This window comes from Hypanus sabinus, chromosome 11 (assembly GCF_030144855.1).
Source record: "Hypanus sabinus isolate sHypSab1 chromosome 11, sHypSab1.hap1, whole genome shotgun sequence".
NCBI lineage: Eukaryota > Metazoa > Chordata > Chondrichthyes > Myliobatiformes > Dasyatidae > Hypanus > Hypanus sabinus.
In genome coordinates this window covers 112,866,206-112,892,447 of record NC_082716.1, presented here as the reverse complement: position 1 = coordinate 112,892,447, position 26,242 = coordinate 112,866,206, and the positions used below count along the sequence as shown (strand labels likewise).

The 26,242-nt window shown below is 47.0% G+C and overlaps 1 protein-coding gene across 1 annotated transcript; it reads left to right on the top strand.

Moving 5' to 3' along the window:
* The first annotated feature begins 1,154 nt into the window (after positions 1–1,154).
* On the top strand, positions 1,155–17,584 carry LOC132402302 (NF-kappa-B inhibitor alpha-like). The gene is made up of 6 exons (XM_059985166.1): positions 1,155–1,527; positions 10,100–10,199; positions 10,718–10,934; positions 11,944–12,032; positions 13,128–13,388; positions 14,235–17,584. Exons 1-6 carry the CDS (start codon positions 1,274–1,276, stop codon positions 14,283–14,285), a joined length of 972 nt encoding a protein of 323 aa, XP_059841149.1. The 5' UTR covers positions 1,155–1,273; the 3' UTR covers positions 14,286–17,584.
* Positions 17,585–26,242: the final 8,658 nt, after the last annotated feature.

Below are 26,242 nucleotides of genomic sequence, written 5' to 3'. Positions count from 1 at the left end.
GGTCTCTCCTGTCATTCGGCCCATTGGGTCTCTCCTGTCATTCAGCCCATTGGGTCTGAGCTGCTATTCGGGCCATTGGGTCTCTCCTGTCATTCAGCCCATTGGGTCTGAGCTGCTATTCGGCCCATTGGGTCTCTCCTGTCATTCAGCCCATTGGGTCTCTCCTGTCATTCAGCCCATTGGGTCTGAGCTGCTATTCGCCCCATTGGATCTCTCCTGTCATTCAGCCCATTGGGTCTGAGCTGCCATTCGGCCCATTGGGTTTCTCCTGCCATTCGGCCCTTTGGGTCTGTCCTGCTATTCAATCATGGTCGATTTATTACCCTCCTGCATTCTCCCCATAATCTTTGATGCCCTGACTAATCAAGAGCCTATCAACCTCAGCTTTAAGTATACCCAATGACTTGGCCTTCACAGCTGTCTGTGGCAATGAATTCCACAGATTCACTACCCCCGGGTAAGAAAATTCTTTCTTATCTCTGTTCTAAAGAGAAGATCTTCAATTCTGAGGCTGTGCCCTTTAGTCCCTCTAGATTCCCCTACTATGGAAAACATCCTCACCACAGCCACTATTGAGGGCTTTCAACATTCAATAGATTACAATGAGATCCCTCTGACCCCTCTCAATTCTTATAAACTCCAGCAAGTACAGGCCCAAAGTCATCAAATATGTTAACCCTTTCATTCTGGGGGCACAGTTCTCACAAACCTCCTGTGGACCCTCTGCAATTCCAACAGGTACTTTCTCAGAAACTGCTCCCAATACTCCCAGTGCATCCTGACCAGAGCCTTATCAAGCCTCACCATTACAGCCTTGCACATATATTGCAGTCTTCTCGAAACCAAAGCTAACATTGCAATTACATTGAAATTAAAATATCTGCAGTAAAAAATTATAAGTTTGTAATGAAAGGAGACTTTTATAATTAATTAAAAGTTTTAAAAACATTAAGGGCTCTGAGAACAAACTTGTGAATGAAGGTTTCAAGTTTGGATTTTTTTAAAGTCTCCAATAGGGGAAATTGGGAAAAAGGAAATTTGTTTTTTTTTTGTTACAAAGTACAGTAATATAATTAGTCACATTCAGAAAGCACCCGGAGTCACATGCTGGGTATTCCCCAAGTTAAAATTGATTTAAGAGAGGCGGGGTTAGAACGATAACGTCCCAGTGTGGTTCCACTTACGAAATCGAGCCTCATTTTACCAAAGCGTACAGGAGCTTCGCACGTACAGCTAGATTTGCTCGTGGTGGTAAACATCGTCTTTTGCTACAATGGCCGAACTCTCCATCAATTTCAGGCGGCCCCATGAGTTGGACAGAAGTCGCATTCAGAAGCAGGGCAAGGGGCTGGACGCAAAGAGCGGGCTGGAGGCCGAGCGGCTGGACAGTGGGATTGACTCCATGCCGGAGGGCAGCGTGAGCAGCGTCACCGAGCAAATGGACAATCTCAGCGTCAACTGCGAGAGTGTGGAGGAGGCGGCTCCGTGCCAGAACTGGACACAGTTCAGGAGTGAGGATGGTGACACGTGAGTGTTCAACTTTCATCACAGCGCCCCCCTCCCCACTTCCATGCAGCGCTCCCCCGCCTTGATACAACTTACCTTGAAGCAAATGCCATGAGTGACATTGAAGAAACTTTTGGGCAACTCAATACGCAGGGATGCGAGGAGATGGATCATGTAGAGAGGGAAAGAATCAGTTTAATTTATGGTGGGTGGTCTGCACAGCTATTGTGAGCCATTGGCCGCTTCCTGACCCGATGAAGGGCCTTTATTCATCTCCAGAGACCCTGTCTGACCTGCTGAGTTCCTCCAGCATTTTGTGTGTGTTACTCTGTTCATAGACACTGTCTGACCTGCTGAGTTCCGCCAGCATTTTGTGTGTGTTAATCTGTTCATAGACACTGCCTGACCTGCTACCTCCAGTATTTTGTGTGTGTTACTCCGACCATAGACACTGTCTGACCTGCTGAGTTCCTCCAGCATTTTGTGTGTGTTACTCTGTCCATAGACACTGTCTGACCTGCTGAGTTCCTCCAGCATTTTGTGTGTGTTATTCTGTTCATAGACACTGTCTGACCTGCTGAGTTCCTCCGGCATTTTGTGTGTGTTACTCTGTCCACAGACACTGTCTGACCTGCTGAGTTCCTCCAACATTTTGTGTGTTACTCTGTCCACAGACACTGTCTGACTTGCTGAGTTCCTCCAACATTTTGTGTGTTACTCTGTCCACAGACACTGTCTGACCTGCTGAGTTCCTGCAGCATCTTGTGTGTTTTACTCTGACCATAGACACTGTCAGACCTGCTGAGTTCCTCCAGCATTTTGTGTGTGTTACTCTGACCATAGACACTGTCTGACCTGCTGAGTTCCTCCAGCATTTTGTGTGTGTTACTCTGACCGTAGACACTGTCTGACCTGCTGAGTTCCTCCAGCATTTTGTGTGTGTTACTCTGTCCATAGACACTGTCTGACCTGCTGAGTTCCTCCAGCATTTTGTGTGTGTTCCTCTGATCATAGACACTGTCTGACCTGCTGAGTTCCTCTGGCATTTTGTGTGTGTTACTCTGTCCATAGTCACTGTCTGACCTGCTGAGTTCCTCCAGCATTTTGTGTGTGTTACTCTGACCACAGACACTGTCTGACCTGCTGAGTTCCTCCAGCATTTTGTGTGTGTTACTCTGACCATAGACACTGTCTGACCTGCTGAGTTCCTCCAGCATTTTGTGTGTGTTACTCTGACCATAGACACTGTCTGACCTGCTGAGTTCCTCCAGCATTTTGTGTGTGTTACTCTGTCCATAGACACTGTCTGACCTGCTGAGTTCCTCCAGCATTTTGTGTGTGTTACTCTGTCCATTGACACTGTCTGACCTGCTGAGTTCCTGCAGCATTTTGTGTGTGTTACTCTGTCCATAGACTCTGTCTGACCTGCTGAGTTCCTCCAGCATTTTGTGTGTGTTACTCTGTCCATAGACACTGTCTGACCTGCTGAGTTCCTCCCGCATTTTGTGTGTGTTACTCTGTCCATAGACACTGCCTGACCTGCTGAGTTCCTCCAGCATTTTGTGTGTGTTACTCTGACCAGAGACACTGTCTGACCTGCTGAGATCCTCCAGCATTTTGTGTGTGTTACTCTGACCATAGACACTGCCTGACCTGCTGAGTTCCTCCAGCATTTTGTGTGTGTTACTCTGTCCATAGACACTGCCTGACCTGCTGAGTTCCTCCAGCATTTTGTGTGTGTTACTCTGACCAGAGACACTGTCTGACCTGCTGAGATCCTCCAGCATTTTGTGTGTGTTACTCTGACCATAGACACTGTCTGACCTGCTGAGTTCCTCCAGCATTTTGTGTGTGTTCCTCTGACCATAGACACTGTCTGACCTGCTGAGTTCCTCCAGCATTTTGTGTGTGTTACTCTGTCCATAGTCACTGTCTGACCTGCTGAGTTCCTCCAGCACTTTGTGTGTGTTACTCTGTCCATAGACACTGTCTGACCTGCTGAGTTCCTCCAGCATTTTGTGTGTGTTTCTGTTCTTCTACAATAAATCTTTTTGATATTACTTATCTTTTGATACACGCCGATACCCACAAATGATTAAATACAGGCTTCGGAATAAAAAACAGATGCATTTCTAAATCTTAAAATCGAATGTGTAGCTCAGATTGAGGGCTCTCGGAAGAGTTTTTTTATTAAACATTGGAATTTCCCCCACTTGATTAAAGTGTTCATATTGACTAGTCACGCTCTGCAAATTAAGACAGTGGGGTTCCTTGAGCGGGACGGACTGGAAAATGCAGCAGACCGTCAGCCTTGCCCCCTGATCTTGGGGAACATGCCCCTTCCTTCAGCCGAAGCCGGAGTCCAGCCCACAATCATCTGACGATTAGGGGACTACCATGAGACCCTCATTCCAGTCTGATCTGGTTCTGACCACGAATCGTGGGGGGGGGGGGCGTAGACATGGTATAGGTAGAGGGGTCAGTGTTTGACTGTTTTTGATTTGCTTTTGCGCGACATTGTGGGCCGAACGGCCTGTCCTGCACTGTACTCTTCGTTCTAGGTTAGTATCAATTAAAAAACTGAAATCTTAGGACAAGTGGTGGGGGCGGGTAACGGAATCTGCGTGGGGTTGACTCAGTGTCTGTGTATGAGTGAGTGTGTCCAAGGGGAGGGAGTGGGGGGGGGGGGGTGGATAAGATAAATTTAATCTAGAAGAGCTCAGCATGCTGGGATCCACGGTTAATGGTGGGGGTCCGTGAGAAAGTGTAAGTCTGGAACCCCCGACCAAGGAAGTGAATAAACAGGCGACGCTTCGGGCCGAAACCCTTCTTCAAGCCCAGAAACGTCGACGGTTCACTCTTTTCCATGGATGCTGCCAGTCCCTCCAGCGTCGTGTGTGAGTGTTGCTTTGGATTTCCAGCATCTGCAGAGGTCCTCTATCCAGGTCAGACTGGAGAGACCGCGGGTGAACTGACTCAATGAGTGTCCGCTTTCCAAACCTGTTCTGATCCCAGCTTTCCGGTTCATGGCGTGGAAACCCGGGGGAGGGCGATAAGGAAGCCAGCCAGACCCAACTCCCCGCTGCGGCGAGTGGTTACATGACCGACCTGGAGGGAACCGCCTGAGCCAATGGCTCGACAGATGGAAATGCCTCCGTCAGGTCTCCCACCCCATAGTCTCCTCATTTCGCTTCCCATCCGGCTACTTTTGTTTTGCTAAAACGGCATTAAAAAACCACAAAGAAATGAAGAAGTAAGTGGCTGAGGAGAATCTGCAATCCTCTTCCTTCTGCGACCCACCACTCGGGGTGTGTATTAAACGAGTCCCCCTAACTCGCTTGACAAACTCCGAACCCCAGTTGCCTGCGAGAAGGAACTCTCTTCACCTTTTAGGAAAAAATCGCAGTTCTGGCAAAATAAAAGACATGCAGCGGAGGGGGCGCGAAATGAGGGGATGGCGGGATCATCCGATAGAGGGTATTTACAACATTTGGGAAGGTGAACTGGAGGGCGGTGCCAAGCACTGTAAAGGGAATTTTCTTCAGCCCGACAGCGGTGAGAATGAGGAAACTGATGCAATGGGAAGTGGCTGAAGTGCGATACAGATGTACTTAACGGGAAGTTTAAGCGACATTGCCATCGGGGCCTATAATAAGACTGGGTGGGGGGGGGGAATGCCAGCATCATGAGGCAAGGGGCTGAATAGTCTCCACCACAATCAGCTTTCTTCTTAAAGTCCAAGGAAGTTTTCCCGTAGGCAAAAAGTGTTGGGGAAAGTCCCAGTACTTCCTTTTGGAAAAGAAGGAAGTCTCTTTGCTCTGTCGTGAGTGAGAGTGAGTGTGTGAGTGAGTGTGAGTGTGTGAGTGAGTGAGAGAGTGTGTGTGAGTGAGAGAGTGTGTGTGAGTGAGAGAGTGTGTGTGAGTGAGAGAGTGTGAGTGTGTGTGAGTGAGAGAGTGTGAGTGTGTGTGAGTGAGTGTGAGAGAGTGTGTGTGAGTGAGAGAGTGTGTGTGAGTGAGAGAGTGTGTGTGAGTGAGAGAGTGTGTGTGAGTGAGAGTGTGTGTGAGTGAGAGTGTGTGTGAGTGAGAGAATGAGTGTGTGAGTGAGAGAGTGTGAGTGTGAGTGAGTGAGTGTGAGTGTGTGTGTGAGTGAGAGAGTGTGTGTGAGTGAGAGAGTGTGTGTGAGTGAGAGTGTGTGTGAGTGAAAGAGTGTGTGTGAGTGAGAGAGTGTGTGTGAGTGAGAGAGTGTGTGAGTGAGAGAGTGAATGTGTGTGTGAGTGAGAGAGTGTGAGTGTGTGTGTGTGTGAGAGAGTGTGTGTGTGAGTGAGAGAGTGTGAGTGTGTGTGAGTGAGTGAGTGTGAGTGTGTGTGTGAGTGAGAGTGTGTGTGAGTGAAAGAGTGTGTGTGAGTGAGAGAGTGTGTGTGAGTGAGAGAATGAGTGTGTGAGTGAGTGTGAGTGAGAGAGTGAGTGTGTGTGTGTGAGTGAGAGAGAGTGTAAGTGTGTGTGTGTGTGAGAGAGAGAGAGAGAGAGATGTCTGTGCACAGAGACAGAGACCGGAGGGGGAGCGGGTGTGAAAGAAATCTACGCGCGCACTCACACAGGATTAGTCAATTTCTGCCTGGCCACTGTCGTCCTAAACTGGTAAATAAATATTAGCTGATGTCCCCACCCTGCTGAACGACCAGTTGTAACGGGAACCCACTGGGACCTTGGGCGCGAATGCCCGGTATTCCAACCCTTCCGACCCACCCCAGGGATTAATTGAGGGATATTCCTGGCGAGATCTGGCTCTATTTCAAAGCGGGGTGTAAACTTATTTTTATTTTGAAAGCTGACCTTTGGGGAAACCCCATTGGAAATATTTAGATTCCAGTGTAAATAGGACTTGGGGGAGAGGGGGTGGGATGACTGCTTCGTCCTTCACAGCACATGTCAGAATTACCAATGCTAAAATTAGCCCCTTCCTCCCCCATAGCTTGGGTTAACCGATTCGTCCACCCACCTCAGGCCTATAAAGCATCTGCTTTGGGATCATCTGGTATCTGGAGCAGTGATGTGCTTTGTAAACTCCACCAAGACCAGTGCTACCATCAGACAGGAGGGTGGAACTCAGCAGGTGCGGAGGGACACGGACAGTCATCTACAGATGCTGCCTGACCTGCTGGGTTTTTTGCTCAACATAAGCAACATAAACTGTAGGTGCCAGAAATCTTATGCAACACATTCAAACCAGTTAGCAGGTCAGGCAGCATCTCTGGAGAGGAATAAACTGTCCTCGTTTCGAGCTGAGACCCTTCGTCAGGACTGGAAACGAAGGGGGAAGAAGTAGAAGCAGACTCGTCATGGACCTCCACAGATGCTGCCTGACCTGCTGGGCATTTTGTGCGTGTTGTTCCTGATTTTCAGCATCTCTAGAGGGTATCAGTAATTAGTTTATTGAATTGAATTCAGTTTATTTCTTACATCCTTCATATACATGAGGAGTAAAAATCTTTGTTACATCTCCGTTCAAATCTGCACTTATTATCATTTATAATAAATATTAAGTACAACAGGATAGTCAAGATAACATAGAAATACAGTTGTATCAGCATGAATTAATCAGTCTGATGGCCTGGTGGAAGAAGCTGTCCTGGAGCCTGTTGGTCCCGGCTTTAATGCTGTGGTACCGTGTCCCAGATGGTAGCAGCTGGAACAGTTTGTGGTTGGGGTGACTCGGGTCCCCAATGATCCTTTGGGCCCTTTTTACACACTAGCCTTTGTAAATGTCCTGAATAGTAGGCAGTTCACATCTACAGATATGCTGTCCACACCACTCTCTGCAGAGTCCTGCGATTGAGGGAAGTACAGTTCCCATACCAGGCAGTGATGCAGCCAGTCAGGATGCTCCCAATTGTGCCCCTGTAGAAAGTTCTTAGGATTTGGGGACCCACACCAAACTTCCTCAACTGTCTGAGGTGAAAGAGGCGCTGTTGTGCCTTTTTGACCACACAGCTGGTGTGTACAGACCATGTGAGGTCCTCGGTGATGTTTACGCTGAGGAACGTAAAGCTGTTCACCCTCTCAACCCCAGACCCATTGATGTCAGTAGTTATTATTGTCACATGTACAGTGGATTTTTTTTGTTTGTATGTTGTCCATTCTTCCCAGCGTTAGTTCATTCGTTCTCCCTAAATTGGGAGATCAAATTTCTCACCCACTGACTTTTAAAGTGAGGAAGGCAAATGCGGTGTTAGCATTTGTTTCAAGAGGACTACAAGAGCAGGGATGTGATGCTGAGGCTTTGTAAGGCACTGGTGAGAGCTCACTTGGAGTACTGTGAACAGTTTTGGGCCTCTTATCTGATAAATAATATGCGTACATTGGAGAGGGTTCAAAGGAGGTTCAGAGAAATGATTCTGGGATTGAATGGCTTGTCATATGAGGGGCATATTTGATGGCTCTGGGCCTGTACTCACTAGAATTCACAAGAGTGAGGGGTGACCTAACTGAAACCTATTGAATGTTGAAAGGCCCTGATAGAGTGGACTTGAACAGGATGTTTTCTATAGTGGGGGAGTCTAGGACCAGAGGACACAGATAGAGTGGATGGGGAAAGGATGTTTCCTATAGTGGGGAGAGTCTAGGACCAGAGGACACAGATAGAGTGGATGTGGAGAGGATGTTTCCTATAGTGGGGGAGTCTAGGACCAGGAGACACAGCCTCAGAATAGAGGGGTGTCCCCTTAGAACTGAGATGAGCAGGAATTTCTTTAGTCAGAGAGTGGTTATCAGAAAATCTATCAACCTCTGCCTTAAATATACCCAGCTACTCGGCCTCCACAGCTGCCTTTGGTAACTAATTCCACAAATTCACCACCCTCTGGCTAAAGAAATTCCTTCTCATCTTTGTTCTAAAAGGACACCCCTCTATCCTGAGGCTGTGCCCTCTCATCCTAGATTCACCCACCGTAGGAATCATCCTCTCTACATCCAATTTACTGAGGCGTTTCAACATTCGATGTTTCAATGAGGTCTCCCCTCATTCTTCTGAATTCCAGCGAATACTGGAAATGCTCTTCATGCGTCAAGCCTTCTAATCCCTGAACCACTTTCACGAACCTCCTCTGAACCTTCTCCAATGTCGGCACCAAGACTGACAAACAACTGATGTATAACTGATTGGGCACATTTAATAAACTAGATGATTAGATGGATAATTTTTTTTTAAATTTTAAATTTAAAAGATTGAGTTTTTAAAAATTGACAACATGAGTTGCAAAGTCCTTGAAAGTGAGCCTGTAGGTTGTGGAATCAGTTCAGAGTTGTGGTGAGTGAAGTTATCCACACTGGTTCAGGACCCTGATGGTTGTGGGGTAATAACTGTTCCTGAACCTGGTGGTGAGACCTGAGGCTCATTGTGGTGAGTGAAGTTATCCACACTGGTTCAGGAGCCTGATGGTTGTGGGGTAATTACTGTTCCTGAACCTGGTGTTGTGGGACCTGATGCTCATTGTGGTGAGTGAAGTTATCCACACTGGTTCAGGAGCCTGATGGTTGTGGGGTAACAACTGTTCCTGAACCTGGTGGTGTGGGACCTGAGGCTCATTGTGGTGAGTGAAGTTATCTACACTGGTTCAGGAGCCTGATGGTTGTGGGGTAATAACTGTTCCTGAACCTGGTGGTGTGGGACCTGAGGCTCATTGTGGTGAGTGAAGTTATCCACACCGGTTCAGGAGCCTGATGGTCTTGGGGTAATAACTGTTCCTGAACCTGGTGGTGTGGGACCTGAGGGTCATTGTGGTGAGTGACGTTATCCACACTGGTTCAGGAGCCTGATGGTTGAGGGGTAATAACTGTTCCTGAACCTGGTGGTGTGGGTTTGTTCTCTTTAGAACAAAGGTGATTTAATCGAGGTGTGTAAAATTACAAGAGACAGGGACAGGGTGAACCATGGCAGAGAAGGAAGAAAGTTTGGGTAAATTGGTGGTTGAAGTTCAAGTATATTATTGTCAAAGGTGAACAGGGTATGAATACCGTTACAATTCTCTTTGTGCAGTAGCAGCAGTGTCTATAACAAGACAGGGACAAACATGTTAATGTAAGTGATATAAGTAAAGCTCTCGTGCTCAGAGACGTGCGCTCTGGGCTCTGGCAGTGAAGCCAGAAACCCTCTACAAAGAACCTTATTGAGCACACTGTCACCATGGGGCTCGGGAGGAACCCAAATGCCCCTGTTTGTAACCAGCAGGGTCTCTTGATGGGCAGAATAGCCTCCTTTCTCATAAATCCAAGCCTCCACATTGCTGTACAAATCTTGTCGCAGAGGATGGGCCATAAGGAAGTTCTTCTGGATTTAACAGATCCCTTTTCAACTTCCTTTTCAAAGTTGTGAAACCAGTGGGGCCTTTTTACAGTAAGAATTGATTCAGGAAATTCCCTTTGCTCTTGGTGAGGTGAAAGCGATTCTCTCGCAGGCTCTTGTGTTTTACGGCTGCTGGTTAGACTGGAAGTGCTTACTCACTCCTCCATTTAAGAGCTGCCTGCATGTTCACAGAACTTCCTGCCTGCAGTTTCTCATTCCCCTCTCTCTAATTTTTTTTTTCTCTTTCATTCAGGTTCCTTAACCTGGCCATTCTGCACAATTGCCCAGAAATTGCCATCCACCTCGTGAGGTCCAACACATCTGTCATCGACCTCTGCAACTCGTCCCAGCAGGTGAGTTTGTCCTGCACATCTTGCACACTCCAGCATGTTCACCGGTCAGCTTCTGGGAGCGGGCGGAGGGTCTCTAGCAGGTATCTACTGATGTACCATGGAGACCATCCTGACTGGTGTGGACACAGGATGAGGAAGAAGCTGTAAATTCAGCGTAGACAGTGGCCCCCCCACCTTCCAGGACACCTTCAGAAGGAGGTGCCATCCATCATTCAGGACCCTCACCATCCAGGACATTACTCGCATCAGGGACGAGGCCCAGGAGCCTAAAGATGCACAGTTGACTTCCTAACCGGAAGACCACAATCTGTGTGGATTGGACCTCACTGACAATCAACACTGGCCCTCCACAGGGGTGTGTGCTTAGCCCACTGCTCTACACCCATGACTGTGTGGCCAGGCAGAGCTCAGACAGCATCTATAAACTTGCCGACGATACACCCATTGTTGGTGGAACTTCAGATGGTGACAAAAGGTTGCTTTTTCTAATTTGTTCCCACTTTCTCCCCCTTCTCCAGTGTCCACTGCACTTGTCAGTCATTGTGGGCCTGCCGGAGGTGACCAGGGAGCTGGTGCAGGCCGGTGCCGATCCGGAGAGCACAGACTACCTCGGCAACACCGCCCTGCACCTGGCCTGTGAGCAGGAAAACCTGGAGTGCATGAACGCACTCCTTGATCCAATCCTGACCGGAACCGGTGGCTGGCGCCAAGACCTAGAAAGGTGCAATTACAGCGGTATGTATTGGCTTGTCTGCTGCATCAGGGCCAGGATAACTGGCGGTTGGCTTTATCTTTATTGGATTTACTCGTTCTATGTACAACATATTCTTATCTAAGGAATTTCTGTTACTTGGGAGATGGATTTTTCAGAGTCAGATTTACTTTCTCTGATATATAGAGTGAAATGTGTTGAGATGAAGGATTTCAGCCCGAAACATTGACTATTTATTTATTCCTCTCCACGGACGCTGCCTGACCTGCTGAGTTCCTCCAGCACCTCGTGTGCGTTCCTCTGGATTTCCAGCACCTGCAGAACCTCTTGCGTTTCTGTTAGAGGAACGTATTGTTTGTGTTAATGAGAAGCACAGTCTGAGAATTACTCTGGGGGCAGCCCATGTGCCGTCATAGCAAGCCCACGCTCACTAGCTCCAAACCGTCTGTCTTTGGACTGTGGGAGGAAACCCAAGCGATCATGGGGAGGGCATTCAACCTCCTCCCAGGCAGCCATGGGAATCCAGCCCCATCTTACAGTTGGCACGCTCTCTGATCCCTGGGGCTTTTCCGGGGGTCAGGTTTTAAATCTTGACAATCATTTATCTTAACATTTAAACAAGGATCCAGACATTTGAAATTAACTGAAGAAGCAAAGCAGAGATCAATGAAAGAAAAGAAAATATTGCAACTCTGAAAAATCCATCACCGTTGTAATCCAGATAACAGACATTGCAAACCTAGCTGCGTTGCACAATTCCATCACGTGGGTAATTGTGAACAGCCAGCCAAAGAGAAATGAGAAACAGTTACGTAGCTGATATACGGCTTTATGCCAGTAAGTGGGGACGAACTGTGAAAAATACCAGTTTGTTAAAAAGGTACAAATCACGACTTTAGTCTCGCATTAGTTTGACTAATATGTTGTAACAACAATGGATTCCAAGAGCGCTGTGAAGCATTGTGCTAACCATGATGCTACCGTGCCACCTCAGTGAATCAAACATGAAAACGGTTCCCATTGTGGTTACAGGCTACACGTGTCTACACATTGCGGTGATGAGAGGACGTTATGAAGCTGTTCAGAAACTGCTAGATTCAGGAGCCAACGTTAACACTCAGGTATGATTTTTTTCCCCAACAATACCTGTGTAAGTGTCCGTACGATAGCACAATTATTTTCTACTCATGAGATACGGGGGGCTCGGGTTCACTGTCATTTACTCAACCCTTATGGGGAGACACCAACTGAAGTCCCTGGGGAAGAAGCTCCCAAAGTTCTGTGGGGTCAGAGTTCCCAGTAACTACTTTAAAAGGAGATAATCCCCCCTTTCTTTGTGCGGGTTCCATGATATTTCTTTGTTTCCTGGCTGTCTGTGGGAAGATGAATCTTAGGATTGAGAGGAAACCCACGTTGTCACGGGGAAAGCGTACAAACTCTTTGCGGATAGTAGCAGCGGCAATTGAAGCCTGATCTTACCGCTAGCGTAGCAGTTGCTGGCCACACATTGTGGTGCTGACATAGCATGCGTGCCCACCACATTCAGCAGAACAAGACTAGCAAAAGCACAGATTGAGTCCCTTTTACCCCACCCACCCGGTCACACGCACAGACGGGTCGCCAGCTTCAGGACAGGCCACCTCCAGACCTCCATCTGGACTCACAGGCATCCCAGATCAGTGTTAACGTTGCAGTGTGGCCTGCTGTGAGCTACCCCAAGCTTCATATCAATGGGCTCACTTTGGCTCTGAATGCTGTTGCTAGCGTTTATTGTTTGCACTAGTTTTTTTCCCCCCTCTCTCTGTACATTGGATGTTTGTCCAATTTTTTAATGGTTTTTTTCAGGATTTCTCTGTTTCATTGCTGCCTGTAAGGAGATGCTGTTTAGATAATTAGATAACAAATGCACTTTGAATTAATCTCTCAGACTGGATTCTAAATTCATATGTGTTATCACGAACTACTTTGACAATCATTTTCTTGCGGGCATTTACAGGAAAATAAAAAAAAAATAACATAGAATTTTATACATAAACAAAGACTGACAAATGACTAATCTAGAAAAGAAGGCAAGCTGCACACATAACTCCCCTGCTCCACCTGGAGCTGGTGCTTTCAGAGGGGAGGGGTGATGTACTGCAGAGGGGAGAATCTCACCTGAAATCTGGCGGTATCTCTGCCTTCAGAGTCATTGTTGGTCCTCTCCCTTTCAACAGGAACCGAACAGCGGGAGGACCCCCTTGCACTTGGCAGTCGAGTTCCAGCGCCGTGACGTGGTGCAGCTCCTCATTGAATGCGGAGCGGACGCGAACCGACTGATGTACAACAGTTGTACAGCCTTCCACCTCACCGCCGGCCGGCCGGACCTGGAGATCCAGAACCAGCTGTTCAAGCTGACCAACTCCTCGCTGATCCCACTCTACGAGTCCTCGGACTCAGAGTCCGAGGCGGACTGGGATATCCAATCGGACTGTGATGTGAGTGTCGACTGCACTGTGCACCGATCCGGGGAGGGGTGAGGGGGGGGCTGATGGTCCACAAGGATTTCCTCTAACAAACTCCAAATGAGCCGTTGACTCTGCTCTCTCAGACCAATAGCCTGGGTTCTCATCCTGTGATCTTTGATGGGGCAGTATGATAGCGTAGTGACCAGCACAACGCCTTACAGTACCAGCAACTCGGGTTCAATTCCCGTCACTGCCTGTAAGGAGTTTGTACGGTCTCCCTGTGACCACGTGCGTTTCCTCCAGTTGCCTGCCACGGTCCAGTGATGTACCCACGGTGGGGTAATTGGCCATTGTAAATTGGGGGATTGCTGGCACTGCTCGAGGGGCCAGGAGGGCCTATTCTGTGCTGTTCTTCAATAGTTCAACAAAATCCAGAATAAGGAGGTGGGGGAGGGGAAAGAGTCCAAGCTGGCAGGCGATAGGTGAGGGGGGAGGGGAATGAAGTAAGAAGCTGGCAGGTGATAGGTGAGACCAGGTGAGGGGGTGACTGAAGTAAGCTGGCAGGTGATAGGTGGAAGGAGAAGGAATCTGATAGGAGAGTAGACCACAGGGGAAAGAGAAAGAGGAGGGGACCCAGGGGGAGGTGGTGGGCAGGCGAGGAGAAGCGGTGAATGAAGAACTAATATGGGGAACAGCAAAAGAGGGGAGGAAAGAGAAGTTACTGGAAACTAGAGAAATAACAACCAGATAATTTGTTTGCGAGAGAAGCCTCGGCCTGGATTCCTCTCTATTAGCTCCCGTCCTCCAGTAACGTAGCACCTCAGGGAATTCGGGTAAAGTCGTGATGCTAACAGTTCTCTGATCTGTGTTTTACAGATGCCTTTGGATTACGATGACCTTCAGATAGGAGGCCACTCTCTGCACTGAACAATATCGTGGACCTTCTCGGTCCAACTGTGATAACAGTTGTGTCATCAAAGTGGAACCACCAGCAGACACTGTACTTTCCAGGCTGGATCACAGATCCTCCCACTCTTCCTTCGAGAGAGGGAGAGACTTGACAGCCTCAAGTCCAAGCAGAGCAGGTCGCTCCCTCCCTGTCAGTGGGGCTCAGGATGTGGAGTGAGGTTGGCTAAAACTGGAGAGGGGCTGAACGTGCAGAAAGCTGGCAGGCAAGAACAACCCAGAGAGTTCCTCAAGCCTGTCACTTAAAGCCACCTTTCCCCACCTACCCAACCCTTCAACAGTAGCTCATTCGACGCCTTTGCTGGACTTTGAATTCCATTGGATATGATGAACTGACAAGTGGGACTTTGGGTGGGAATGCCGATCTCCCTGCCCCACCTCTCCTATCCTTGCGTTATCAGGCACATGGGTTGTATACCCAGGCTGAGAGTTGTCAGGTCCAAGCCGCGATGGATCTTCGTTGGGATTTGGACTGGTCTGGTCTCTTCTGGAACTGCAGATGGACATCTACAAGGAAGCGAGAGACTCAGTGATCTAGTCCTGCCACACCTCGGGCCTGGGTGGTACACACTCCCTCCACTCGTGGGATTCTTATGCAGAGAAGTCACGGAGGGCAAGGGCCCTCCCGCGTTACTCCAGTGTCTCGATTCTGGTGCGCTGGGAACAGCGGTCTGCCCCTTCGCAACCTTGTCCCAGCCCTCGGAAGCTGAGTTCCAGAGCTCAGTTACTCCATGGCTGTACACTCCTCGTGAGGAATGTCTCTGCTTTCCCTCCAGGGGAATCAGTAACATTTCTCAAGAGTCACAACTTTGACCCCCCTTCCTTTCTTGCCAACCTCAATGCAAACATACAGACAATGCGCTTCGTGACACCCCAGCCATTGTCTTGAGTTTCTTGTGCACCCTTTGTCTGATTAAATGACCGAACCCCGGTACGTGTACCAAATTCTGACAGCCAGTGGCTCCACTGGACAAGACAGTCAGACAGTCTCTGCAGCTTGCCACAGGCACATTAGACACTAATGCTTTGTATGGTTCTTGAATCAGAAAGTCAGGGTAACATAGGAAAACTGAATATTATGGGTTGTAGAATAATGTTGATTTCCTTTGTGAGTTTTAACCTTTTTATTCTGATGGTTTTGTCATTTTCATGTGGATTTTCATCAATAGGCAGGACAGTAAAACTCAGACAATCCATTATCCAATTATTTGGTGACCTTGAAGGTTTGGCACTTGAGTCACTGGATACTGATTCCATTTTATTTTCTGTCTCCAGCACATTGGGGCCACTGTTCTCATGTTCCCTGTTCACTCTCCAGTGTTTCTGTAAACATGAAATTCCTTCCCCACCCCATCTTATTCTGGCTTCTTCCCCCCCCCCCCCCCACTTTCCAGTCCTGAATCGGATCTCAGCTGAAAGCGTTGACTGTTTATTCCTCTCCGTAGACGCTGTCCAGCCTGCTGAGTTCCTCCAGCATTTTGTGTATGTTCTCATTGGGAAATATTGTTTAACCTTTGTTGAGAGTGTTCTATGAAGGAAAACGATGATAGACTAGTACATCTGAGCACACCAGATAAATGGAATATTCCCACACTCTAAAGCAGGCAGTGGAATTTAAGCCTCGCCATACTCACTCACTACCCATTAGGTCTGTTGACACTTAGGGCAGCAGTGAAGGTCCCCCATCTCTGGGGGTGTTCAGGGCTTCCTTCATCATGTCAGTAGCTTCCTCTCAGTTTTCACTACTGTCAGTCATGCAAATCCCAGGTGGAGACTCAGGAATACCGTCACACTCCGATGTAGAAGGATTCTTCATTGCTGTTTCTGTTTGACCAGTCAGGGTTGTTGGCTCTGAGATGAAGCCCCGAAACTGGAGGAGCAGTGGATCACTCTTAGTCTAGCCTCTACCCTTTGACCTGCTTGGAATGGGTAACCCTACCACCAGCCAGACTTCAGTCCGCTTCATTCTCAAGGCAGACGAGCCTCTAAAGCACGGTAGTGGTCCTCTCGGAGAAAGTTCTACCATTGGCATGGACTAGAAGGGCTGTTTTCCGTACTGTAATTGTTATATGGTACTAGATGTCTACATGTGGGCAGAGAGTGGAGTATCCAGCCACCACCACACTTTGCTTGGAATTCAATTATTTACCTTTGGGCTCAGCTCGCGTATTGAAATGTACAAAAGCTCAGCAGGTTATATATTTATGAAGATAGGAAAAATATTTAGTCTATCTAGATTTCTCTATGTCACACAATGGTGAAGCGTTGCTTTGACTGACGTAGCCAGGCCATCTCCCCATCTACCAACAGAGTGGGAAAAATCCTGTCTGGGCCGCAAACCCTGCCATCCCAGGCAATCTGGATCACACTGCCCAAGTACTTCCTGTAAATCCGTTTTCATTCTACACAGTGCAGACATGACACTTTCCCGGTGACCAAACGTTCAGTGAAGTGACTGAATCAAAATTAAACTCAAAGATCAAAGTAAATTTATTGAAGTATATACTTGTCACCAAAGTACATTTGTTATCAAAGTATTATGCGGTATGCAACCGTGAGATTTGTTTTCCCAGAGAGACCCCCGAAACAAAGAAACACCACGGAAACCATTCTAAGAAAATCATTAAACCCCCATCGCCACAAAAAAGAACAAACTGCAAAACGGTAAAGAAGCAAGCAAAAAGCACAGAATATAAAACATTGAACCACAAAGTCATTGCAAGAACTTAGGAATGTTCAGTTCAGTTTAGTTCAATTTGGAGCTGTGTTGTTCATTGGCGACAGAGTCAGTCCACCCCAATCAAAATCACACAAAATATTAAAAAGAAGCAATCAGAAACTAGACTCGCATCCTGACATAAACTACAAACTGCATCGACGAAGACTTCTCCAAGAGTAGATACAAAGAAATACAATAGAATCGATGAAGAACTACACACAAAGAAAGACGGGTAAACAACGAACGTTCAAAAGATGAGAAGCTATGCAAATACAAACAAAAACAGATAAATATTGAGAACACAAGAGTCCTTGAAAGCGAAACTTGCAGAAGTAGAGTGAGGTACTGAAAATGTAAACCGACTGATTCTATTTATCTATTGATACAAGGTGGCCTCGGTTTGTAAACTGAGGCATTTGTACAGAATTGTTTTGCAGATAGATTTATCTGAAGCAGAAGACTTTATTTGATGTTTTGGGAAAGACAAAACAGGAAAGTGACATGCATTTGTAAATAATGTCTGACAAACTCTATTTTTATAATAAACAACAAAAAGTAGACAATGTGTTGTTTGTTCATTCATTATGTGTCATGTCATATGCATCAGAATCAGAATCAGGTTTATTATCACCGGCATGTGACATGAAATTTGTTAACTTAGCAGCAGCAGTTCAATGCAGTACATAATCTAGCAGAGACAGAAAAAAATATAATAATAAATAAAATATAATAAACATGTAAATCAATTACATATATTGAATAGATTATTAAAAATTTGCAAAAACAGAAATGCTGTATATTAAAAAAAGTAAGCTAGTGTCCAAGGGTTCAATGTCCATTCAGGAATCGATGGCAGAGGGAAAGAAGCTGTTCCTGAATCGCTGAGTGTGTGTCTTCAGGCTTCTGTATCTCCTACCTGATGGTAACAGTGAGAAAAGGGAAGTCCTGGATGCTGGAGGACCTTAATAATGGATGCTGCCTTTCTGAGACACCGCTCCCTAAATATGTCCTGGATACTTTGTAGGCTAGCACCCAAGATGAAGCTGTCTAGATTTACAACCTTCTGCAGTTCTTTCAGTCCTGTGCAGTAGCTCCTCCATACCAGACAGTGATGCAGACTGTCAGAATGCTCTCCACGGTACAACTATAGAAGTTTCTGAGTGTATTTGTTGACATGCCAAATCTCTTCAAACTCCTAATAAAGTATAGCCGCTGTCTTGCCAGTGGCCAGTGCTATCATGTTTGCTGTTGTGTGCTGGGGCAGCAGGCTGAGGGTAGCAGACACCAACAGAATCAATAAACTCATTCGTAAGGCCAGTGATGTTGTGGGGGTGGAACTGGACTCTCTGACGGTGGTGTCTGAAAAGAGGATGCTATCCAAGTTGCGTGCCATCTTGGACAATGTCTTTCATCCACTCCATAATGTACTGGTTAGGCACAGGAGTACATTCAGCCAGAGACTCATTCCACCGAGATGTAACACTGAGTGTCATAGGAAGTCATTCCTGCCTGTGGCCATCAAACTTTACAACTCCTCTCTCAGAGTGTCAGACACCCTGAGCCAATAGGCTGGTCCTGGACTAACTTCCACGACATGATTAATTTATTATTATTTAATTATTTATGGGTTTTATATTGCTATACTCCTACACTATTCTTGGTTGGTGTGACTGTAATGAAACCCAATTTCCCTCGGGATCAATAAAGTATGTTTGTCTGTCTTTATGATTACATTAATATGTCGGGATCAGGTTAGATCCTCAGCGACCTTGACACCCAGGAACTTGAAATTACTCACTCTCTCTACTTCTGATCCCTCTATGAGGATTGGTACATGTTCCTTTATTTTACCCTTCCTGAAGTCCACAACCATCTCCTTCATCTTACAAGATGGGTGACCCCAGCCATCATCAATACTCTTCAGAGATTGTCTGCCTGGAGTCAGTGGTCACATAACCAGGACTTGTGATCTGCACCGGCTGCTCAAACGACCGTCCACCGCCTGCTCCCATGGGTTCACGTGACCTTGATAGGTGGGGGGGTGCTGAGCAGTTACCACATAGCCCGAGAGCGACCTGTACACTAGTGGAGGGAACGTGCACCTGATCCCTCCTTCGTTAGAGATCTCCACCTCGCCACCCCGATCTGTGACTATGCATCAGGACTAAGTGTTGAGGGAGGACAGACATGATATTTCACTTTGCTTTAACCCCAACTAATGTGTGCAGTTTTTTATCCGGATCTACCTCCAGTTAGTACTGATGGCAACTGGGTCCAAATCTGGTAATGACTGTGGCTTCGTGGGGAACACCTTTGCCTCTGCCTTGGGAGGTAACGGGTTCAAGGTCCAATCCCAGTGACAGGGATGAAAAACACAAGTTCCTGCTTCTCCCTCACGTGGATATGTGAAACATTTCCATCTTTGGGGTGGCGCAGTTAACATAAAATTATTACAGTGCCAGTAACCCCGGTTCAATTCCCGCCACTGTCTGTAAGGAGATTGTACGTTATCCTCGTGGCCACGTAGGTTTCCTCCCACATTCCAGAGGTTTAGTGGGTTAATTAGCCAATTCATTGTAATTGGGTGAAACTGGTTCACTGGCTCAAAAGGGCCTGGAATTGTGCTTTGTTTCTCAGTAACTTCCCAATAATGTAGGGGAGAGATCGGATCAAACTTGTAGATCTACACCAGGGGTCAGCAACCTTTACCACTGAAAGAGCCACCTGGACCCATTTCCCACAGAAAAGAAAACACTGGGAGCCGCAAAACCCATTTGTGTTCAGCGTGTTCAGGTGCGCTGTCATGTCTACCATGAAGTGTAGCTTTTCCAGCCACTCTGGCTGTTCCAGCTCAGGAAAGGTGAGCCCTTTGCTGCCCAGGAAAGTTTTCACTTCTTCCAGACACGCGACAAAGCGTTTCAGCACCTCCCCTCTGGACAGCCAGCGATAAAAACACGGTGTAGCGGTGTGCTACACGCAGTCAGTAAACTGCAGTCAAAGATAGCTTTATTCGAACTAAACAGCCTTGCTTTTAAGCCTCCCTCAACCCGCCCCCCATGGGCGCGGATGCTGCAAAAGACACGTACTCACAAACCCCCGTAGGCTATCTCCCTTAGCCTGAACGCTGGCTAATTGTGAGTCGGTTCGGATGTGTCAGGAAATGGGTCGCCACAACGTCTGATTTAGATTGTACAAGATCACCATAATCTTCAAATTTAGATTTACATTTCAAAAACTAACAAACTAACATAAAATACATTTTAATTAAATACTGACCATGTAGCGGTGTGCTACACGCAGCGCTAAAATTACGACACGGAGTCGGTAACTGCAGTCGAAGGAAAAAACTTTATTCGAAATCTTCAGCCTCACTTTTAAGCCTCCCTCAACCTGCCCCCCATGGCGCAGAGGCTCCAAAGCTCTGTGCTCGCAAACCCCCGAAGGCTATCTAATTGTGAGTCGGTTCAGATGTGCCAGGAAAAGGGTCGCCACAACCAATTATTTCCCAAAGCAACAGGGAGCCGCAGCACAGACGTAAAAGAGCCACATGTGGCTCTGGAGCCGCGGGTTGCCGACCCCCGATCTACACAAAGGAGGAGAGAGCAGGCAAGAATCTTCCCTTCATTTTGTGCTGCCGAGCAGGGTTAATGCCCTGTTTGACATAAGGCGCCTTCCTACAGTGCAGCACCTACTCCTCATTTGGAGTACTGTGAGAAGTTCTGGGCTCCTGATCTGAGAAAGGGCATGCTGGCATTGGAGAGGGACCAGTGGGGGTTCATGAGGTCGAGCCATGGAATGGGACAGTTAACATATGAGGACCATACTTCCCAGAGTTAAGAAGGATGGGGGAGGGGCATCTCATTAAACCCTGTTGAATATTGACAGGCCTAGAGAGAGTGGATATGGAGAAGATGTTTCCTATAGATGGGGAGTCTAGGACTGAAGGACACAGCCTCAGAATCCAAGGACATCTTCTTAGAACAGAAATTAGGAGGAATTTCTTTGCCCAGAGAGTGGTGAATCTATGGAACCCATTGCGAGAGATGCTGTGGAGGCCAAGTCATTGGGTGTATTTAAATCGGAGTTGATTAGTAAGGGTATTAAAGGTTATGATGAGAAGGCAGATGAATAAGATGGAGAGGGATGATGGAATGGTGGAGCAGATTCGATGGGCTGAATGGCCTAATTCTGCTCCTTTGTTTTATGGTCAGCTGAGCAAGGTGCTCAATGGGATTGAGCCCACAACTTCTCAATGGGAAACAGAGAAGAAAGATCTAGGGTGGCACTGTGGTGCGGTGGTAAAGCCATTGCCTCACACTCCCAGTGAGTACAGTCCTGACTCCTGGTAGTAGCCGAGTGGAGATTGTACGTTCTCCTTCTGATCACACAGTTTCTTCTGGCCGCTCCTGTTTCCTCCCACAGTGGGTGGATTGGTGAGAGCAACATGGTAGCTTTCCATCGTCTGCTCTTAGTCTGTCCTCTACCCTTTGACCTGTTTGGTATGGGTGACCTTATAAGAACAGTAGACAGATGCAGCATGGATTCAGAAAGGGCAGGTCCTGTTTGACAAACTGTTCTTTGAGGACCTAATGTGTGCAGTGGATAGAGGGGAACAGGTGGATGTCATATACTTGGATTTCCAGAAGGCGTTCGATAAGGTGCCGCACAAGAGACTTATAAATATGCATGGAGTCAGCGGAAGTGTATTGGCATGGATAGAGGATTGGATAACCGATAGAAGGCAGACAGTTGGTATAAATGGGCGTTTCTCCTGTTGGCAGTCAGTGGTGAGTGGGATGCCGCAGGGGCTGGTGCTGGGCCCGCAGCTGTTTACCATTTATATTGATGATTTGGAAGAGGGGACTGAGTGTAGTGTAGAAAAATTTGCTGATGACACTAAACTGAGTGGAAAAGCAAACTGTACAGAGGATGTGGAGAGTCTGCAGAGGGATATAGACAGGTTAAGTGAGTGGGCTAAGGTCTGGCAGATGGAATACAACGTTGGTAAATGTGAGATCATCCACTTTGGAAGGAATAATAGAAGAGCAGAGTATTATTTAAATGGTGGGAGATTGCTGTTGTGCAGAGGGACTTTGGAACGCTTGTACATGAATTGCAAAAAGTTGGCTTGCAGGTACAACAGGTTATTAAGAAGGCAAACGGAATGTTGGCCTTCATTGCTAGAGGGATTGAATTCAAGAGCAGGGAGGTCATGCTGCAACTATCCAGGGTACTGGTGAGGCGGCACCTGGGGTACTGTGTGCAGTTCTGGTCTCTATACTTGAGGAAGGATATACTGGCTTTGGAGGCAGTGCAGAGGAGGTTCACCAGGTTAATTCCAGGGATGAAGGGGTTAACCTATTAGGAGAGATTGAGTCGCCTGGGACTATACTCTCTGGAGTTCAGAAGAATGAGAGGTGATCTTATAGAAACATACATAATTTTGAGAGGGATAGATACGATAGAAGTAAGAAAGTTGTTTCCATGGGTAGGTGAGACGAGAACGAAGGGACATTGCCTCGAGATTCAGGGGAGACGATCTAGGACAGCGATGAGGAGAAACTGTTTTTCAGAGAGTGGTAAATCTGTGGAATTCCCTGCCCAGGGACGCAGTTGAAGCTTCTTCACTAAATATACTTAAGATACAGTTAGATAGGTTTTTACTTAGTGGGAAAATTATGGGTTATGGGGAAAAGGCAGGTAGATGGAGCTGGGTTTACGGACAGATCAGCCATGATCTTATTGAATGGCAGAGCAGGCTTGATGGGCCAGATGGCCTACTCCTGCTCCTATTTCTTATGTTCTTATGTAGACAAACAACCCCCACAGAATGCTGGAGGAACTGAGCAGGTCAGGCAGCATCTACGGAGATAAATAAACAGTCGACCTTTCAAGCAGAGATCCTTCTTCAGGACTGAGAAGGAAGGGAGAATATGCAAGAATAAAAAGGGTAGGGGGAGGGGAAGAGGATGGCTGGAAGGTGATTGGTGAAGCCAGGTGAGTGGAAAAGGTCAAGGGCTGTAGAGGAAGGAATCTGATTGCATAGGAAAGTGGCCCTAGGAGAAAGAGGAGGTGGAGGGGACTGGGGGAGGTGATAGGCAGGTGAGAAAAAGTGAAAGGTCAGAGAGGAAAATAGGGGAGGGAGAAAGTGATGTTCATGCCCTCAAGTTGGAAGTTACCCAGACCGAATATAAGGTATTGCTTCTCCACCCTGAGGCTGGCCTCATCTTGGCACAAGAGGAGGTCACGGACCAACATACTGGGAGTGGGAATGGAAGGTACGATGTTTGGCCACCGGGAATTCCCGCTTGGGTGGATGGTGCGGAAGTGCTTGACAAAGCGGTTCCCCAACTTACGACAGTCTCACCAACGTAAAGGAGGCTGTACCTGTAGAACGGACACAATAGAGGATCCCAGCAGGTTCGCAGGTGAGGTGCTACAAACAACCAATGTGCAAAAGCAGACAAATCATGCAAATGTAAAAAGAATAATATTGAGAACATGAGTTGTTGAGTCCTTGAAAGTGAGTCTGTAGGTTGTGGGATCAGTTATGGGTTGGTCAGGCCGTATCTGTGCAGGGTTTCTCTGAAGGAGCTGCTGGAAATTCTAGCATTTTCAGCTTCTACCTCAGATTTCCAGTATTTGCAGATTAGTTTCAGCTGTCACATACATCAAAACAGACATTGTAATCGGTCATTTGAGTCAACGACTGACACAATCCAAGGATTGTTTTGGGGGAAGGCTGCAAGTGTTGTTACCCTTCCGACACCAACGTTGCGTGCCTGTAACCCATTCATCCAGTTCTCCGTGGAGCCTCACCAGTGCCTTAGAAAGGCCCAATATTACATCCTTGCTTTTACATCCTCGTCCTCCTGAAATGAAACCTTACTCTGCTTGTGCCGTCCTCACCACCAACTCAACCTACAAATTAATCCTTAGGGAATCCTGCACAAGCACTCCCAAGTCCCCTTGCACCCCAACTTTTAAAATTTTCTCTCCATTTAGAAAGTACTCTACACTTTTATTTTTTCTACCAAAGCGCATGACCATGCAAGTCCCAACACTAGTCCATCTGCCACTTCTTTGCCCTTTCTCCTAATCTGCCGATGTCCTTCTGTAGCCTCTGTTTCCTCTACACTACCTGCCCCGCCACCTATCCTTATATTGTCACAAAGCCATCAATTCCATCATCCAGATCATTGACATATAATGTAGAAAGAATCGGTCCCAACACAGACTCCTGTGTAACACCACTAGTCACCAGCAGACAAACAGAGGAATAAACAACCCGAGACTCTTTATCAGGTCCTGGCAAAGGTTCGAGACCCAAAATGTCAACTGTGTTCCTCCAGCACTTTTTGTGCATTACCCTGGATTTCCAGCATCTGCAGAATCTTTTGTGTTGATGTGTCAGGAGAGTATTTGCCAGTTTCCGTGATGAGACAATGTGGAAATAACACACATGGAAGAGCAAACCATGTGCTCGGATCAATATTATCTGGTGGAAAAAAAAACGCAAATGCTAGAAAGCTGAAATAAAATCAGAGAGTGCTGGAAATGCTCATCACGTCAGGCAGCATCTGTGGGAAGTGAAATGTTTTAGGTGTGGGAACGTTTCAGAGTGTATTCTCAACTTACCATCTGATAAAGGTTCTGAAAGTTGAGACAGTAACTGTTTCTTCTTCCTCCGATGCTGCCTGACCTTTATTTTTTTATTTAATATGGCTCACGGTAGCTGGTTAGCATGACACTATTACAGTGCCTGTGACCCAGGTTCGATCCTTGTCGCTGTCTGTAAGGAGTTTGTATAGATACATTCTCCCCATAACCAAAGTTTAAAGTACATTCACTATCAAAGTATGTGTGCAGTATACAAACCTGAGATATGTCTTCTCACAGACAGCCAGGAAACAAAGAAGACACATGGGTTTCCTCTCAGTTTCCAAAGACGTAGCCATTAGTAGGCTAACTGGTCACAAGGGTATAATTGGGAGGTATGGGCTCATTGGGCCAGCATGTTCTGTATCTCTAAATAAATAAAAATACTAAGTGACCACTTATGGTTGGAGTGAGGTGACTTGGTGCCTTTATCAAATTCTTATGTATTTATTGATTGAGATACAGCACAGGACAGACCCTTCCAGCCCGTGGAGCTGTGCTGCCAGCAATGCCCCGATTGAACCGGAGCCCATTCTGGTCTTTGGACAGAGGAAGGAAGTAGAATACCCGGAGGAAACCTATGCAGTCATGGGGGTCTAACAGGCAGTGGTGGGAATCGAACACCGGTCACCTATACTGTTCACCGTTGTGCCAACCACTAGGCTACTGTGCCACTCCTTAGTTCAGGGTTTGCTTTGTTGTCTACATTCAAAACATTAAACTCTTCAAATGAAGACACGGAAGTCCAAAATGAGGGTCCAACTGTGAGTTTACTTGAAGCGAGGTGCGAACGTGTCACGTGGTAGCCTGATGAAATATGCAATTCATGGGTACAACCTGTAATGAATTATTTAAACAAACAAAAATGTCATATACCCTTCGGGAGGATCACAACCCTGTTGTAGGGATTGGAGTCTTCCGTGCCTCAATTACCCAGAGTCAGAGGCTGGAGTCGGGGCTTTATGCTTTGGCTCTTGCTAGAGTCACCCATTCCAAACAGGTCAAAGGGTAGAGGCTAGACTACGAGGGGTCCACCGGTCCTCCAGGTTCGGGGGTTTAGCTCAGGGTCAACAACCCTGACTGATCAAACAAAATCGTTACAGAAACAGCAATGAAGCATCCTTCTACATCTGAGTGTGACGGTATTCCCAAGTCTCCACCCGGGACTCGCATGGCTGAAAACCGAGAGGAAGCGACTGACACGATGGAGGATCTTCACTGCTGCCAGAGGCATAATGGGCAGTTAGGTTTTATATCGATATACATAGGCACAAGATTACTCAGACATTACTTAAATATTTTAGTGACTTTCTATGAATAAAATCTCACAGTGTGGAGTTCGCATGTTCTCTCGGCTTTCCCAGAGTTTTACTTTCCTCCTACATCCTAAAGAGTTGTGTGCCTGAGTGTTAATCGGCAACTGTAGATGGTGCTGAGTGGGTGGGTGAGTGAGGGGTAGAACTGGGGAGGGGTTGATGGTGAGACCAGGTGAGGGAGAAGGTGGAAAGAGGGAAGTTTGCAGGTGAGAGGTGAGACCAGG